Source organism: Podarcis filfolensis (assembly GCF_964270895.1).
Source record: "Podarcis filfolensis genome assembly, chromosome: 1".
In the NCBI taxonomy this organism is placed as follows: domain Eukaryota; kingdom Metazoa; phylum Chordata; class Lepidosauria; order Squamata; family Lacertidae; genus Podarcis; species Podarcis filfolensis.
In genome coordinates, this window is record NC_139604.1 from 112,369,869 (window position 1) to 112,387,195 (window position 17,327).

Sequence of the window (17,327 nt, forward strand, 5' to 3'; positions counted from 1 at the left end):
GAATTAATTAAAAGTTATATAAATAAGAAAATAGGTTATAAAATGTTTTATCACTTATCAAAACACTGGGGTGGTTGTGGTGGGTATAATACAATAAACTTTAGAATGTGTTAAAATTATTCTTTGACTTCATCTAAAGGAAATCTTGCATATTTATATCTTGTTGAATTTTGTGTTTAGTGCTAATGTTGTAGCATTTGATATCATGGAAATATATTCAGTTAACCTACCTACAGTACTGTGCGTAATGTCAAAAAACCTAGTTATACCTGAAGGTGTTAAAATTTAGTTTCCCTTACCTGACATATCTGCTGTGTCTCCTGTAATGGAAAAGCAGCAGAAAAATAATTACAACCAGAATGAAAATGATAACTAAAATATATGTGGTATAAAGTACAAGCTTTGGTTTCAGAATTGTTGTCTAACAATATGAACCCTGTGGCAGGTATATTAAACGGGAACTTACTATCCATATATAGTTAGTTGTTATTGCTTCCACTAACAGAATATACAGAGTGGCATGGAGATGCCTTTCCTTGAACAATGTTTAGTTAGAAATTAAACAAACTTGAGTGATGTTGAATTCTCAGTTGCATGGAGAGCAAAACCGTTTGGTTAGAGATGGTTTAAAATAATCTTTCTTTCAACAGTTGGGAAAAAATAGCAGAGGACTATGTGTAATGCCATGGTTTCACATTACACGAGTGAGCCTTGGACTCATCTACTTTCTTTTCCTTATCCCTCTTTCCCCTTCTGCATTAAGATTCAGTTAGTAATTTCTTATTTAAAATAGGTCATAGTTTGCTGAATGGTGGTTTACATTTGCCCTCTAATCCAGAATTGGTAAGCACAGTTTTTCGTTCAGACATGATGGCAAATTCTTTGTGCTAAACAAGACGTAAGTAATCAAACCTGAGCCTGCGGAGACATGGGGAGGAAGAATACAAGTCCATAGCACATTCCTGATCCTCCAATCCATGTTTTGTTAGATCTTAACCAACTCAATGTGTTTGTAAAAAGTATCAACATCCAAAAACGTAATAGATCCAGCAATGACCACTGTCATAATTGCCACTCTTAACATATTTTCTGTGATATTAAGTTCATAGTTCAGATCCAGATTCTATATGTGTTCTTGAATGCAGAAAGAGATCTCAAGGATGCAGGTTCAACACTCATTTAAATGAAACGAGCAGATCTACTTGTACATTCTTTTAAAGAAGCCTCCCTCTCTCAAATGAGAAGTATAGGGAATTCTGTGCATACACTGGTGCACCTACTCTCAGAATCAATTGCTGGATCATGACATCTACCTTAAACATGTCATTTAAACCATATCATGTTTGGATTTGAGAATCTTCCAGACTGCAGTTCAAAATTCCATCTGTTCTGGCTAAATACCTTGTGTTCTGGTACATATTTAGCATCATTTTAAATCAAATTGCAGAAATACTTTCCTACCCCAAATTATATGATTAGCTTTTGGCAATGGTTTTTGTACAAAAGGGACCACTTTCATCCCTGTAAAACTTTAATCAACCCATTTGACAATTTGTTCTGATTACTGTGCGCTGGATTGTTTATGTGCACTTTTGATTTTGATACATATTTTGAAAGCTCAATCTTTTTATATTATCTCTGCTTCAAAAGTGTACTGTATATTTTCCTCATTTCTCCTAAATAAGTGAATGATCATCAATGTCTATTGAAAACAGTATAATGCTGTAACAGGTAATACTTTATCACATAGCTGCACTGGGTGCATGGTAGGAAAAAGAAAAAAATCCAGCCCTTAGCACTTGGCAGGATGTTATAGAGGACCAAGGTATCCTAGGGTGGCAGAGTTTGCGGGATTGTTTACTAGTCTACATGGGCTCAGTATTGATGTGAAGGTGCAACCTACACTGCTATAGCTTCTCAGTCTTCACAGAAGATATTGTGGAGTTTGTACACAATGCATCTATCTGCAAAGCACGCAGACCTGCTTTGCACCCCTAGGGGGTCCCTGCATTCCTTCGTCCATCTCACAGCAATGGGCATTTTGCTCTGTGTTGTGTATGCTGGACATGATAGTGTACATTGTGGCAGATGTGGAATCAAAAAAGAAAATGTTTTGTGATTAAATGGGGCTCAATAGCTTTAAAAAATCATTTTGATAAATCTGCAATAAAATATAGCATTAGCATCCTTAAGCATCAATGTGTTTTAAAAATAATTTTCAGTGTTACAAGAAAAAATATAATTGGCACAGGTAACTGAGTAACATTCATACAAACAGAAGCAGCATAAGCAAATGCTTTCTTCTATCTATGAATTCACATGACTAACTGTTCATGCATATATATTAATTTCTTTTTTAAAAAATACAAACATACCTACTTGGCCAGTTGCCACAAGGTTGATAAACTTGGGGTGCTGATTTATAGTGAGGCACAAAATATCATCATTATGTTCCTGGTAAAAAGACTGAGAGCCTACAGAGACAAATACGGTATATTATTTAAAGTACAAATATCACATCTATGAGGGGAAAAGAAAAAGAGAGAGAAAATAAAAACACTGTATCAACGCCAGATGGAATCTACTGTATATGTTTCCTACCTGTTGCCACATTGTACAGAATTCCAACAGATGCAGTGTGATAAATTATATCAGCACCATCATTCAAATAGTGCACATTGTTCCTGCCATCTCTACCACGATAGCCAAACACCAGCTCCAGCACTAGATCCTAAGAAAACAGATTTATGATCACCACAAGCTTCCTTGTGAATAAAAGCTATTTCATGATTTCATCTTTGAACAGCACTGTACAAACTGTTTAATGAATTTAATTTTTTTTATTTTAATAGTGTTGCAAAGCATCAAGAAAAATTCTATAACTCACTTCACCACAAATATATTGGGGGTAAACAGGGAATATTCTGCTTGCAGTATTGACCAGCCCACAAGTTTGCCCCCAAATTCCCCTTTTATTCTGCCAGTCTGTCTGGGCTATTGAAAGACCCCTTTAAATAGGTGCAGAATAAATAATCACTTATTCTGCCTGTTTGTCCACAAGGCATTTGTTTACAGAAGCTGTTTAATTAAATTTCTATTACACCCCATATAGTTGGTTATAATGAAGTTTAAATGAGAATGTTAATAAGAATAGCAAGTTTTCTTACCTCTATAGGTCTCTTTTTTTTGCCAACGTTATTTGTCTGAAGTTTTTCAGGCTGAGGCAATGCCCTACTAACTGGTGGTCTGAAACAAAGAACTGTGAATAAGAAAAGGTTGTCTGTCACCCATTCAGTACTAAAACAGCATCTTCTGAACTGTCGCCTGGGTAGAGAAAGCTGTAAGATACTTTCCTAGGACAGCCTTATAAACAAACCCTGAAAGTTATTACCCTACAAAGGAATGATACCAGTCTGCTGGGGGCTGGCAAAGAAGGGACACAGAGGTTTATTTCTATACTGATTGAGGAGGAAGAGGCTACCCTCCTCTAGCAGTCCCTTCATTACTATTGGGTACAGTGAAGTCAACAGAGTGCTTCATCCCTCTTCGACCAGATCAATTACTCACCTGCATGGGATTCCATTCACTCTTGTGTGTGCAATTCCTGGTCACCAATGGCCACCAGACAGACACGTGCTTAAAAACAAGGCTGTGCTTGTACCATAGGGACCATTTTATAAACAGTTGTTTTATTATGTATATTTTATTACTTCTTTTGATCAATGTTGCATATTTCCACCATGTGGAAAGTAATAATCCAATGGCGCAGTGCACACATGATGGAATACATGATCTTACAAGTCATGGCTCTTAATGAACACACCCATCCATCTCCTTGTATTGTGCAAGAACACAAACCATGAGATTCATATGAAATGCTAAGCCAACACTGGTTTGTTTCCTACACTTGTTCACAGCAAAGCTATCTTTTCTGAAGGCAGCCCTGTTTAGGGAAGCTTTTAATGTTTGATTCATTACTGTATTTTATGTTTGATGTATTACTGTATTTTAATATTTTGTTGGAAGCCGCCCAGAGTGACTGGGGAAGCCCAGCCAGATGGGTGGGGTATAAATTATCATCATCATTAGCAGTTATTAGCTTTCTGTTGCTTTATAGCACTCATAGTTCCTCTGTTCCTAATCCCCTCATTGTTGTTCTATTATCTGGTCAGTACAGTTTTTATTGTATGCATGCACACCATACATTCATAATACATTTAAAGCACTTGGCAAACCACAAAGAATCCTAGGAACTGTAATTTATCCCTCACAGAGGTATAGTTTCCAGCACCTATTAAAAAAACTAGTTCCCAATATTCTTTGTTTTAAATGTGCTTTAAATGTATGGTGTATATGCAACATGAAATAAATAAATAAATAAATAAATAAATAAATAAATAAATAATATTTGTACCCTGCCCATTTGACTGGGTTGCCCCAGCCACCCAAAGACATCAAGGGCCCAACCAGAAAATTATGATTGGATTTTATAATACACACTTTAATGTTCAGTACCATCAAATTTTAAAACATTGCATGACATGCACTTTCCATTACTTTAATGACAAAAGCAAAGAATGAAGACAATTTGACAAGCACAGGTTGGTGATGTAACACAGACCACTGATAAAGATCTCCAGTCTTACTGCACTACCTCTGAGATTGATGGCAGTGTATGGGGTAGAGCAATATGGAGGGGCCTGGACTCAGAGGACAAGGCATGGGCTTTGAGTGAAAGGATGGGGTTTTGTATGCTATTACTAGGCTCCTGATAATGGAGCAGAGATCTTGGAGACCCCTCTGATTCCTGCTAAACATAAACAATATGATTACATGGCACAGGCAGTGAACATACTGTATATAACAGAGGGCTAAAAAGCACAATGTTGTGGAAGCCACTGCAGAATAAGAAAGGAATGTCTGCTAAGTTTGCAAAAGGAAATCAGTTTCCAAAAGAAGTACCTTTCCTGTGCTCAGGGTTGATATAAAGTACAAGTTAGTAATTCCTATACTTAAATTGATTCCCGCCGCCCTTTTTCCTTCAATACTTAGGAATGGTAGTGGAAGTAAATACAGTGGGGCCTCGCAAGACGAAATTAATTCGTTCCGCGAGTCTTTTCGTCTTGCGATGTTTTTCGTCTTGTGAAGCACGGTCCGTCGCAACTGCGCCTCTTCAAGCGGCTTTAAGAAAAAAGCGAACAAACTCGCAAGACGTTTTCGTCTTGCGAAGCAAGCCCATAGGGAAAATCGTCTTGTGAAGCAAGCCCATAGGGAAAATCGTCTTGCGAAGCAACGCAAAAACCGAAAAACCCTTTCGTCTTGCGCGTTTTTCGTCTTGCGAGGCATTTGTCTTGCGGGGCACCACTGTAAGAGTTAAGCCTCCAAAACTGCATAACCATATGGCAACCCCTCCTGTTATGGCTAGCTGTAGATTTGTTCTCTAAAGTGTACTAGAATTCTAAGAAACTAGATGAACCAATTCACACAATTAAAACATTTCTAAAATGATACTAAATCTAAAGTTATACAAATGAGGCTGCAGGTACAAACACATGTTTTATTTGGATATTGCAGAATTGATATCAAGGAAACCTTATTGAACAAGAAAATCAGTAACTCCTCACAAACTCACAAACTTCACTATAAAAAGTGAATGTTTATGGAAGTATGCCCTACTGAGTTCAGTGAGGCACCCTTCCAGTAACTATGCAATCTTAAATAAGTTATCGTCTGAAAAGAGTATACTTTTTAGACTCAAGATTCATAGCTCTTGCTTTGAGAGGGCTTTTTTTTAACTACCGTATGTTTTTTCATAAAGAAGGTTGAGGGGCAGGGGTGCATTGGACTTGCCTTGTGTTGACGGGGCATCTGCTGGGACTGCTTATCTGCTTCGGGGCGGGGGGGAGAGGAACAGCTGTGGTCACTGGGGGGAAGGGGAGCAAGAAAAGGGGCTGCTTCTACATTGCGCTCCCGGAAAAGCAGGAGGAAGAGGAGGAGGAGGGAGGCCTGTGTGGGAGGCTCCTCATCCCACAGCTTCCTCCTCCAGCGAGTGGCCTTGCAGTGGCGGGACCTCCAGCCAGGCCTGGGCCCAGAGGCCACTGAGGGGAGGAGAAGAAGAAGAAGGGAGGCCCAACACGGCTCTTAACTTTCCTAGGAGGAGAAGCGGGGTCTGCTCAGCCAGCCAGATGCCCATCAGACTGATAGACAGACTGCTTGCCTGCTCCCTCAGTGCGCCCCCACCCCAAAACTGGACATTTTTCAAAATTAAAAAAAATTCACCTTTGGAATCTTGGGCATCTCTGGAGAAATCTGGATGTATGGCAACTGTAGTTAACAGCAACTGTCATTCTGGCATAGCGTTGTATTGGGCCCAAATCTTTCTCTGGGCAATGACACAAACATGACACCCCTATGCCAACAATAACCCACGTGGATAGATATAAGGATGGATCTACATAGATATTTTAAAGAACTATGAAAAAAAGACCGCTATAAAAGCTCCCAATGCAATTTACCATTCACTTTGGATTTCAGCTCTACAGCACCATCTGGTGCCACATTTTTATAATGCACATATAACATTATAATTGACCCGTGTAGCTGAGTCCTAAGTTTCAGCCACGTAAATGATACAGCCTCATACTAAGGAAGGGAAAGGGGTCCCAAACTTACCATTATTTCCTTCCCCAAGGTTTTTAAGGTGGTTCCACTTCCACGTAATATATTGGATTTATGCATACAGTTACACTTCATTTGCTAAGAGCTGATTCAAGCGCTGGTGAGGGCATGTAGTAATCCCAAGCATGCAATCCTCCCACTTCCATACTGAGGTAGTACAGCCCTCATCCTACACCTTTAAACATACTCTATTAGTTTGGGAAGCATAGATGACAATGAAACTAGTTACCAATTATTCCTCACAGCAGACTCAAGATTTGCCACTGAACCTGAAAATAATAGTGACATCTATCATTCTGATGTCAATTTAAGGTAGCAGCTGCACATGGTTTAAATGAAGAAGTCAAAACTGCATCTGAAAACTGTGCTCTGTGACAGGAAAAATAACAGCTTTGGGACAGAAATAAGCGCCCATGTCAGTGAGGTAGACACAGAAAGACAATGTAAGAGAACAGAAAAGCAGAAGATTCACCAAAGCAGTGAGTGAGATTCTGAAAAGCAGCAGATGATGAGGTAAACAGGTCCTAACAGATACCTCAGTACACGAAGGAAATAGTACTAATATCTCTTTGAAGAGCGTAGTGCTAAATAGGTAACAAACCTATAGGCAAAGAGAACTTCCAGCGGGTTTTTGTTTAGCCAGCTACTAAATAAGGCTTCTCTCTAAATATGTTATGCTGTGAAATTAAAATAGGTAGGAATAACCATGCACTCCATCTTGAGCTGGGATATGAATGTGCTAATAAACAAAATAATAAATTAACTAGATTCATAGAAATTTCTATGGAAGCATATCATATGAAAATGTCCTTTATTTTCTTGAACTTGTAATTCTACTTTATTTTATGTTAAGTATTTTTAAAATATTGTTAAATTTAGCAAATTTAATGAGGGTCAAGGTGAATAGAAGTGTTTACATTTTCAGAGTTCTATATATGTACAGAAAGTAGCATGACAGCAAGATGTTGAAGGCTGGTAGGAACATGTATATGTGTATTAGGGACACCAAAATGACAAGACAGCTTTGCGTGGAAATGGAAGATGGTGCTGAAATATGAAAAAGACATTAGCAAAGTAAAAGCATTACCTGGAACCTCTTTTCAGCAGCAGAAGGAAGAGAGAATGATTACTTATTCCAGTTTGGTTTAATGATGAATTGGTGAAAAGTGTGTTTTAAGATAAGAAAACCAAGCATCTAAAATTATTTTAGAATTGTGTTGAACTGATCCTCTGGCAATATCCAAGTGTAAGAGATTTTATTTTGCGGTTGTGGTTTTTTGTTTACAAAGGTAATATTTACAGGTATAAGATGGAGAGGGATTTTTTTAAAAAGTTGAGACATGATTTGCAAGAGAGGAGTAGTTTGGCAGCATAAGGAAAAGGAATAGGAAAGTGAAGGAGTGTTGGGAGAGGAAGAGTCCATAGTGTAAGGAAAATGAGAAGGAATATATTACCTCTTTTGGGGCACAAAAGAGTAAGTTTGCTAACTATTTACTCAAGTTCCTCTATTTGGCAAAGAAGGCTCATCAAGCATGCTCCAACACCGCACAATAGAACAGTGATGCAGGAGAAGAACTTTTACAAGCTTTCAGGAAAATGATGTCTAACTTGATATTCCACAGGTTTCATTAAACAAAGGCAATATAATTGCAAATAAGACAGAAAATATTTGCTCATATAGCTTTTTAGTACAGAAAAGGATGGTTTGGAAAACTCATTTTTTCATGCTTCTGCCTGCTTACCAAGTTTCTGGATCAAATTATTGTGGGTATGCTTGGGGTGCTCCTCTAATCATTACACTAGTCACTAATTCTCATATCAAATTCTCATTACTTTTTCATAATTCTTCACCTGTTAACAATGAGGCAGCTTTGTAATTTTTTCACTCATATATAGCTAATTGCAAGTACCCCAGGCGAAAACCCAAGCAGAAAACTGTACCCAAGACTCACAGGATGCAATCACTCCTTCCCCTAGGTTTTGGAGGCTAGAAGAAGGGAAATCAGAGCTGCACTTGTACCAGACTCAGCACTATCCAACAAAGGGCAGTACAGAGCCACATGCCGGGTTCAAGGCTCTTAGGTTGAAACTGGGAAAAGCAGAATTGCATTCAGAATGACACTGGCAATGGGGAACTGAAGAAGTAGTGGCCATGAAAGTGAGTGGGGCAGGAGGTGTGTGATAATCCTCTAAATAAGTATTTATTTACCAAGACATGACAGGGAAATAAATCAAAGTTTTACAACAAAGACAGCAGCCTTAGCATACTGTTGCCATTTTTATCACAACCATTAGCAGGAACGGCTTGTACACATTGGGCCATATTCAAATAAATCACAGCAGTAGTGGAAAACACTGCAATGATGCTCACTAGTGCAATGAGGCTTCCCCCCCCCTCTTCTCCACCCCCCCCCCCACTTCCTCAGAACCAATTCTGGAGGATCAGCAGAACAGCACATACGGGGAGGAGAAGAGACATAGTCCCATCAGGCAAGCAGAAATGCTTGCACTGATGGAACGGCTTCCTTTGAATACAACTTTGAATACAACTCATAATAATGTGACTCTTGTATGAGTAATTTTGATGACCCAGTTCTGAGTCTATTTCCCCCTCTGTATTATATTACAATTTTATAAATCCTTTTCAAACAACTCATACAAATTCCAAAATACACAGAACAGATATATGACTTGAAAAGAGTTGTTCTGCTTTGTTGTTTATGCTTAGGTATAAATCACAACACTGTATTTGGAGATTGAAAAAAAATCAAAGAAGTGCAAACTCATATAAGCTATCGGTGAAATCTGAACATGTCATTCCTCAAGGTTTTTTTTTTTTTTTTTTTGAAGATACCAGCTTTTATCAATAAATTGTCATTGTTCCTTCGCTGCTTTTGTGATGAAAATCACAATACTCTACAAATTTCTATTTGCTCTACACAGAAACTGCAATAGGCACCTACGGCAGATTCTTGATTAAAGTCAGTATCAGTTGGAGAGAGTGATGTGATTTTCCAGAAACAGGCAGGGGGGAGTAATTAACCACCTTCCTTCTGTGCCAATATCCTAACATGCACACTTATTTTTTTTTAAAAAAAGGTTAAAGATATATCATACATTTAACATCTAGTTTGGCTCTAGAACCAGCTCCTTAGACACTGAAGCTAGCGATTAAAAAAGAATGAAGGAAAGAAGAGTCAACTCCAGAATGCTGAAACTAATAGACATTGCTTATAGACACTGCTTATGACAAGTTTCCTGTCTGGTGCTGAGCTAGAAGCTATAACCTATATGGCCTACAGAAGATGTATAAGGTATGTATATTCATGGACACAAAAACTGCCATTGGAAGAATGTATCTTTTCTGTTTTTTATCAGCCTCATTTGATTGCTCTAGAAACTTTCCAATAGCAAAAAGGAAGTACCGTATTTTTCCATGTATAAGACTAGGTTTTCCCCCTAAAAAATAATGTCAAAAATTAGGGGGCATCTTGTACACGGATACATTTTCTTAAATATGAGTCCCCCAAAATAGGGGGTGTCTTATACATGGAAGAGTCTTATAGACAGAAGAATATGGTATATTCATTGCATCATTGTATTCCCTAGGATTTTATCTATATATGTATTACTTGACGCTTCTGTAGGTTATAATTTTCCAAATCAGATAAAATATACTTTATAGTGAATGTTTTATATATGTAAGTAAGATCTTACCTTACAACTCCTTGCCTTCACAGGAAGCATAAAAATTAAGCAGGAATATTAAAATATGAACAATATATATCAGAAATCTAGGATAAAGAAAACTGAAATTAATTCAATGGACCAAATATTTGTTAGCCGATTCTAAACTCACATTTCGTACATAGGCATTAATACCCAAGAACGAAATACAGTAAATGCATCAAGTCTAAAGGCATTTGTGTGTAAAATTCAGTGCATGTCTCTGTAAAATATTTGTAAGCAGAGGAATATTCTTTTCCGGGATGTCACTTCTGACTGTTTTCCAAAAGATGGATCTGGCATGCATGTTTGCTTCAGTTCAACCACAGTTCAAAATGTTAAGTGAAAATTTGCCCACAAATATTTAAAGCTGCAGAATTAAACATGCCCACTTAGATGCAAGGACTGAAGATGCCTCTTGCGTACACTTCGAAAATTATTTGGCAATTATTAAAATTATTGTTTAAGCCTACCTACTTCTCAAAAATTCCATCCTTTCAAATCTTCAAATATCTCAGTGCCTGGCTGCCTGCCTGCAGTTCTGGTATACAGGTAACTCGGATCAAGGATTACATTCCGGGGAAGGCACATATATACAAAACTGGATATATTTGAACCAGCTTCTTTGAACTGCCCCTGCATGAGCAATATTACCTCCCAAAGCCAGTGCACCCAAATGGGTCTTAGCGTTCTTTGCCCAGCAAGGCAGGGAACTTACCGGGCTTGGGGAGGCTCTTGCAAAATTTGCAGGGTTGTCCAAGATTTCGCAAGAGCCTCCGAGAGCTCAGTAAGCAAGTCTGAGAGCTTAAAAGCTCTTCCCGCATAGGTAAAACCCTGCACAAAAGAGTTTTTAAGTTATCCTCCTTCCGTGCTTTTAATTTGCATTATTTAAACAATGAACATTGAATTTGCACATGTTAACTGTTGCCTGCATTTACACAAGATCACAGTATAGCGGGGAGGAGGGAGTACATCTAGCACTGCATGAGTGTTAGTGCTGTCAGCTTTAATAGCACTGATCACCTGATGGTGGTGGCAGGGAGGAAATATTATTCCATGCACCCTTGTCCCAACAACAGAGGATCAAAGCTATCACTGACTATTTGTTTGCTACTACTGCAGTGTATGTGTGTTATTTACTACTACATGTGAAAATCTTTTACTCTTGGCCAACATTCTTAGTCCATGAAAAGTTAAATGGAAATACTATCCAATATTCAAGCACAATGGTTCAAAACCAAATAGAAAAAAAATCTCAGCCCCTTTTACACACACATGCCCCTTAAAATTCTATCTATTACAGTATGCCATAAAATTTCACATTTCCTCCCCAAGTTACCTTTCATCAACTGAAGGCTCTTTTAGCTGCAGATGAGGCTTGATTCCAAACATAGGTCTGATGTTGGTTGATAAGGCTTTGATGGTGTAATTAATTTCATTTTCTCTTGTGACATCACTGTCATATCCTAGTAAAATATTTATAACCACAAGAACTATTGGAACGAAGAAGTAGGTGAATTATTTATTAATTTATTCTATTTGTATATAAGTGCACCAGAGACAACAAACAACAGTAGATAGGATCAAGACCAGCCCTTCAGTAAGTTGAAGGAGCACTTCAGTTCATGGGAAAGCACTTTGCAGAGCCTGCCCACTGATGAGGCAGGGTGTAGCACCCACCTGCCCCACTGCTTCCTCTTCCAGCAGAATGTCCCCCATCACCTCCTCCACCCACCCAGGGTACAGAAGACAAGCAGAAACACCTTGAGGAATGCTCTGGTTCTTGCCGAGTTTGGCAGGAGGGGGGCATCTGGCAACAGTGGAGGGGGGGCATGGCGAGAGGTCGAGGAATGGTACATTCCCATTTTGCCTCAGGTGGCAAAACGGGATGCCACCTGGCACTGAGTGTTTGCAGAAGTAGCTGCAATGCTGTGAAAGTTCCTGCTGGTAGAAGTGTTAATTTTTTTCCAGTTTCTTCACTGCATGCAGCACCTACACAATGTCCTACACTACTGGGGTGTAGGAGTGTAGATTTCTAGTGGGCACAAGAAATCAGAAATTTGCCTCCCCCACTTCCATGAGCACAGCTCTGTTAATGGATATTTGGATCCCAGCCAACATAACATAAAATTACAATAAATATAATTTACTTAGGATTTTTAAAGGCATTTAAAACAGTAAACCGGTTTTCCTAATATTTAATTTGCACACATACACGCTCACACAAAAAAAAAACCCTGGACCTTTCAAACTGACATTCAGATTATGGAAGTTGCATTTATAATGGGAAGAATTAAAACTGCTTTATAAGATTGAAGTTATCTTAAAATGGTTACTTACCCCCATCTTCCTCAGAATCTAGATCAGATTCTTCACTGTCACACTGCCTGGTTTCTCGATGTCCCTCCATCTCATGGGTCCACAGCATTAAAGAGGTGTCTCCACCTCCAACACTGACTAATAAACTGTCATCATGAGTCCAACGAACATTTGTTACATGTGTGCTATGAGCCACATACCTCTTAAACTTCCCATATTTTCCCTGAATATGAAATATACAAAGAATGTAGAACATTTCATTCATTAGCATTTTTAGGCAAGCCTACAAAGGATCTATATATGAGTCAAAGTAACACTGAACAATATGCTGGGCAGTAGTGGAGGGCCTGGTGCATCTGTGTCATTTACTTGACCTCCCTTTGGCTGCAATGCTGCTGCATATCATAACGGGAAAAAGACAGTCCAGCATTCCTGTTGGCACTGTTGCAAAACAATCCTGGTATGCAACAGCAGTGCAGCTGAAGGGAGGTCAGCTGAGAGCACAGCCCTTCCTCACTATCCACTACTGCTATCCTACATATCTACATAGCTACTATTATTTCAATCAACATTTGATGATCTCCTTCTACCGGTCAACAATAGAAAGTGTCCTTTCATACTGCATCACGGTGGGATATGCTGGTTTGACATCATCTGATAGGAAGTGCCTACAGAGGGTGGTGAATACAGCACAAGATATTATGGGCTGTCCCGCGAATCCACTGGATGAAATAGCGGAAGAACATTGCATCAGGAGAGTGAGGAAAATTCTCAGGGATGATTCACACCCTGGCTGGCACTTTCTTGATCTCCTGCCCTCAGGCAGAAGATATAGAAGCATGATTAGTCGCACCAACAGGGTAAAGAACAGCTTCTATCCGTGGGCTGTTAGGCTGCTGAATGAAAACATAACAACAGGGCAACTGACTTTTGGGTTTGGTGGGTATGCGTCAGTAAACGAGGAGAATTAAGACTAAGAGAGCTGAGTGGGGCGTGCTCGTGTAATCTCACTGTATACAAGTTGTACAAGAGACAATAAAGTATTTCAATTATGGCCAGACAAAGACAAAGGTAGTGTTTAATTAAAGAATAGAACACATAATTTCTCAGAAACAGAATGGTTTGCCAAATTATCTCCAAATCAGATAAACTCAACAAAAGGAAACAACCACAGGGTAGTTACAGGCTGCAGTATTTGAAACATTAATACCCTTTTTTCAGTACCAGAATTACTCCGAACTCCAATGAATGACCCTTAACCACTGTCTCAGCTGCAGAGGTGTTATGGAATGTTTATGAACATTCCAACATATACATGGACGTCTGCTGCACAAATTAACCAGGCAGAGGGCCTTCTCAGCAGTGGCGCCCTCCCTGTAGAACGCCCTCCCATCAGATGCCAGGGAGATAAAAAAATTACAAGACATTTAGAAAACATTTGAAGGCACAGTCTGACACTGTTCCCCTTTGTCTAGCTTTGACTCCTTAAGATTGCTGGAGGTAAACCCAAGGGAAGAAATAGTCATCCACTTTTTTTTCTGTAGCCTTGCCTCCACAACTATGTGTTGCAATGCCAGCTGAGATGTGATGCTAGAGGAATATCATTACTTGGGTTATGAGCTTGCATGGCCTGAGGAAGATGGCTAAAGGTTTTACTGGAACACCTCATACTTTCATTCTCCCCCCCCAAAAAAAAAACCTGTTAGAACAAAAATCCTGGAGCATTATCGGTGGGAAAAGCTGTGCAGTGGAAATGTGGTGTTAGATGTGTGATTTGAGTTGTTGGTATGTGAATGGGGGATTGTGTAGTATGAAGGGATGTCAATCATATTCTTCTTACATTTGTGCCTTTGTCCAGGAGCTAAGGAGTTCTTACTTGAGAGATCTCCCATTTTATTTTCACAACAACTCTATGAGGTATGTAAGACTCAAAAAGAGTCCTTTGGGTACCAGCAGAGAAGGGCTTTAAACCCAGGTGTCTCTAGTCCAAGTCCAGCACACTAGCCTCTGATTTGATAAATACATACATGTTCTAAAATGAATCTCTTCGGCCTGAAATAGCCACTAGGAGTGGGGTACTAGAATCAACCAGTGGGCTGGAACCTTAGCTCTATAAACCCCCATGGACCAAGTTTGACAGGTGTTTCTATCTATCATCTAGAGTCACAATGATGTCAAGTAAACAATTTTTGCCCATGCAGTTTGAAATCAAACCAACTGGGCAAAAAAACTGCATAGTACTTTCCAAGTACCATTTGCTGACTGGCAGTGCCTGCAAAGCCCTTTTCATTCAAGCCCTGTCATCATATATGATGACACCAGCAGTAGGACAGGTGGGAATGGTACAACTTGACTGTAACAGCCTGGCAGACCAAATGGAAAGATCTGTTAGACCTAGTTAGGCTGTGGGCCAGAAGTTCCCTACCCAAGGGTTAAACAAAATCAAAATGGTGACAACTAAAGCCTGCTACACATATGCATACACATCACTTGAAAATATACCCTATGTTGGACTTCCGATCTCTGCAAGATGGTGAACGGAGCACAGATCTGATTGCTCCAACAGATCTGACCCCTGCGGAGAGTCAGGGGGAAACGCCAAGGCGTACCCCCCAAAAGTCTTGAGAGGGTTCTCAAGATGTCGAGGGGTCCAGCAGATTGCAAAGAGCTCTCCCACAATTCCCAGACCCCTGCGCCAAAAGGCTCAGGGGAGTGGGGGAAAGAAGCAGGTTTGAGTGCAGTCTTGGCAGCATGCTCCAGCCACCAGCAGAGATTTTCCGTAACCAACATTCAAGCCGACGGGAACGTAAAAAGATTAACTACTGAAATTAATTAAGCTCAATTCGGTGCCAGACGAAGGATTAAAAAGGAAGTCTATTCTTCGACTTCTGGGTAATTAAAAAAGTGCAGGTGGAAAACTATTATCTTATTTGATATTTACAGTGTGAGCCTGCTGATGGGAGAATTGAAAGTAATTGAAACCCATTCTTTATTGCTTGACATTGCTACAGGATTTTAAAGCTGGCCATGACTTGGTATTTGTGTATGGAAAAGGGAACGTGGTGCCAGGACTCTGGCAACATCTGAAAGCCCTTACGCTGCCCTTCCAAAGCTTTTCCCCGGTTGCGGAGAGGAAAGGTTAAGGCAATTGAAATCTACTCTTCTTGGCTTGTTACTGATACTGGAGTATAAAAGTGGAAACTGGATTTTGAACTGCAGCCATCATTAAAACTGAACTCAGCAGAGGAGATTTGGATTAAGATAATTAAAGTACTCTGTTGGGGGAATATAAAAAAGACTTATCTCAGCTGGAGGGATCTACAGAGCACTGAATTCAGTTTCCTGTATATAAATCAGAATTTTAAGGAGGAAAAAAAAACTGGCAAGAGAGGTTGACATACCTATTTATAAGGATCTTCAGGTGCTGCAACTCTTCAATCCACCCTGAGACATTTCAGAAAATTAGGTACTGAATTTAGTACTGTCTCTCCTGGACAATTAAGTGGTAATTCTTATGGATATATTGTTTTGGTCTCTTTTTTTAAGGTAGATCTTCGTGCTTTCGAACTGCTAGGTTGGCAGGAGCAGGGACCAAGCAACGGGAGCTCACCCCGTCGCGGGGATTCGAATTGCCAACCTTCTGATCGGCAAGCCCTAGGCTCTGTGGTTTAGACCACAGCGCCACCCCCCGTCCCCAAGTTTTGATTAATTACGTGTAATTATTAGAAAATTGGGTAAATGGAAATGTAAGAGAATGTTGTTTATATAAATAACCAGAAGAGGGGATGGAGAGAAGTCTGGAGATTCCTAGAATCTTGAAGAAAAGGTTTTGAAAAGATATTTCTATACATAGGGATTGGGTTAAAAATGTTCTTTTTTATTGATGTTAATGTGGAATTAAATTGTTTAAAACAATAAAAAAAATATTTAACAGAAAATATACTCTATGTTGACTTACAGATGAGCATGTGAATTGTCTCCATTGAAATGCATTGTGTCTGAGAAAATGTGGTACAATATGAATGCTTGATCTGTAGTTTTGATCTGTGTTAAAGCTGATTCACATATACCAATGAGAGATAAGAATACAAGTGTATTTTCAATGATTGTAGGTATGAAAACAGTAGGACTTTGTTATTTAACCCTCATAAGACTCATTATGCAAACACTGCATATTTACTTACTTTGGCAGGGTATCGGAAAAGCTTTACAAATCCAAAATCATCTCCTGTTGCCAAAACTGTACTATCACTGGTGAGGCACGAAGCAGTTACATCTGTAACTTCTCCAATTATTGGCCAAATTCCTTCACAGCAGGAGCCTAGAACACTTGTCCAGGATGTCCAGGAAATCTTTTCTGCCTATAAAGATAGCCTGTTTGAGAAAGGATACTTATCCATAGTTATACATCTGATCTCAGAGCAAACACCATAATCCTAGAGGTATACGCTATTCGCATCTCCCACTGAATTAACTAGGTATTACCTATGACAACTGCAGACAAAATGCTTTCAGTTTGAAGGAGGATCATATGGGTGTTTTATGAGGATGTGTTATCACCCAGTATTTGAGAAAATTTATTCCAATTACATTCTAATCTTCTT

General features: G+C 39.2%; 1 protein-coding gene and 1 long non-coding RNA gene across 9 annotated transcripts in view; one reads left to right on the plus strand and one right to left on the minus strand.

Annotated features, from left to right (window-relative positions):
* Positions 1-17,327, minus strand: part of EML5 (EMAP like 5) — a 155,402-nt gene that overhangs the window by 84,549 nt on the left and 53,526 nt on the right. For 2 of the 8 annotated variants that reach the window (XM_083609300.1, XM_083609301.1), the window contains exons 25-31: positions 16,908-17,084; positions 12,745-12,946; positions 11,744-11,870; positions 3,168-3,246; positions 2,602-2,731; positions 2,376-2,474; positions 300-320 (exon numbers count right to left, since the gene is read on the minus strand). In XM_083609300.1, coding sequence (XP_083465426.1) covers positions 300-320; positions 2,376-2,474; positions 2,602-2,731; positions 3,168-3,246; positions 11,744-11,870; positions 12,745-12,946; positions 16,908-17,084 — 835 coding nt within the window. Of the gene's footprint in view, positions 1-299; positions 321-2,375; positions 2,475-2,601; positions 2,732-3,167; positions 3,260-10,395; positions 10,473-11,022; positions 11,239-11,725; positions 11,871-12,744; positions 12,947-16,907; positions 17,085-17,327 lie in introns of those variants that run through there. The other 6 variants (XM_083609304.1, XM_083609305.1, XM_083609302.1 and 3 more) reach the window with 6 other exon arrangements.
* LOC310766629 lies at positions 3,256-5,629 on the plus strand. Its single transcript, XR_014550287.1, has 2 exons — positions 3,256-5,075; positions 5,372-5,629. It is a non-coding gene; the product is annotated as an uncharacterized lncRNA (long non-coding RNA).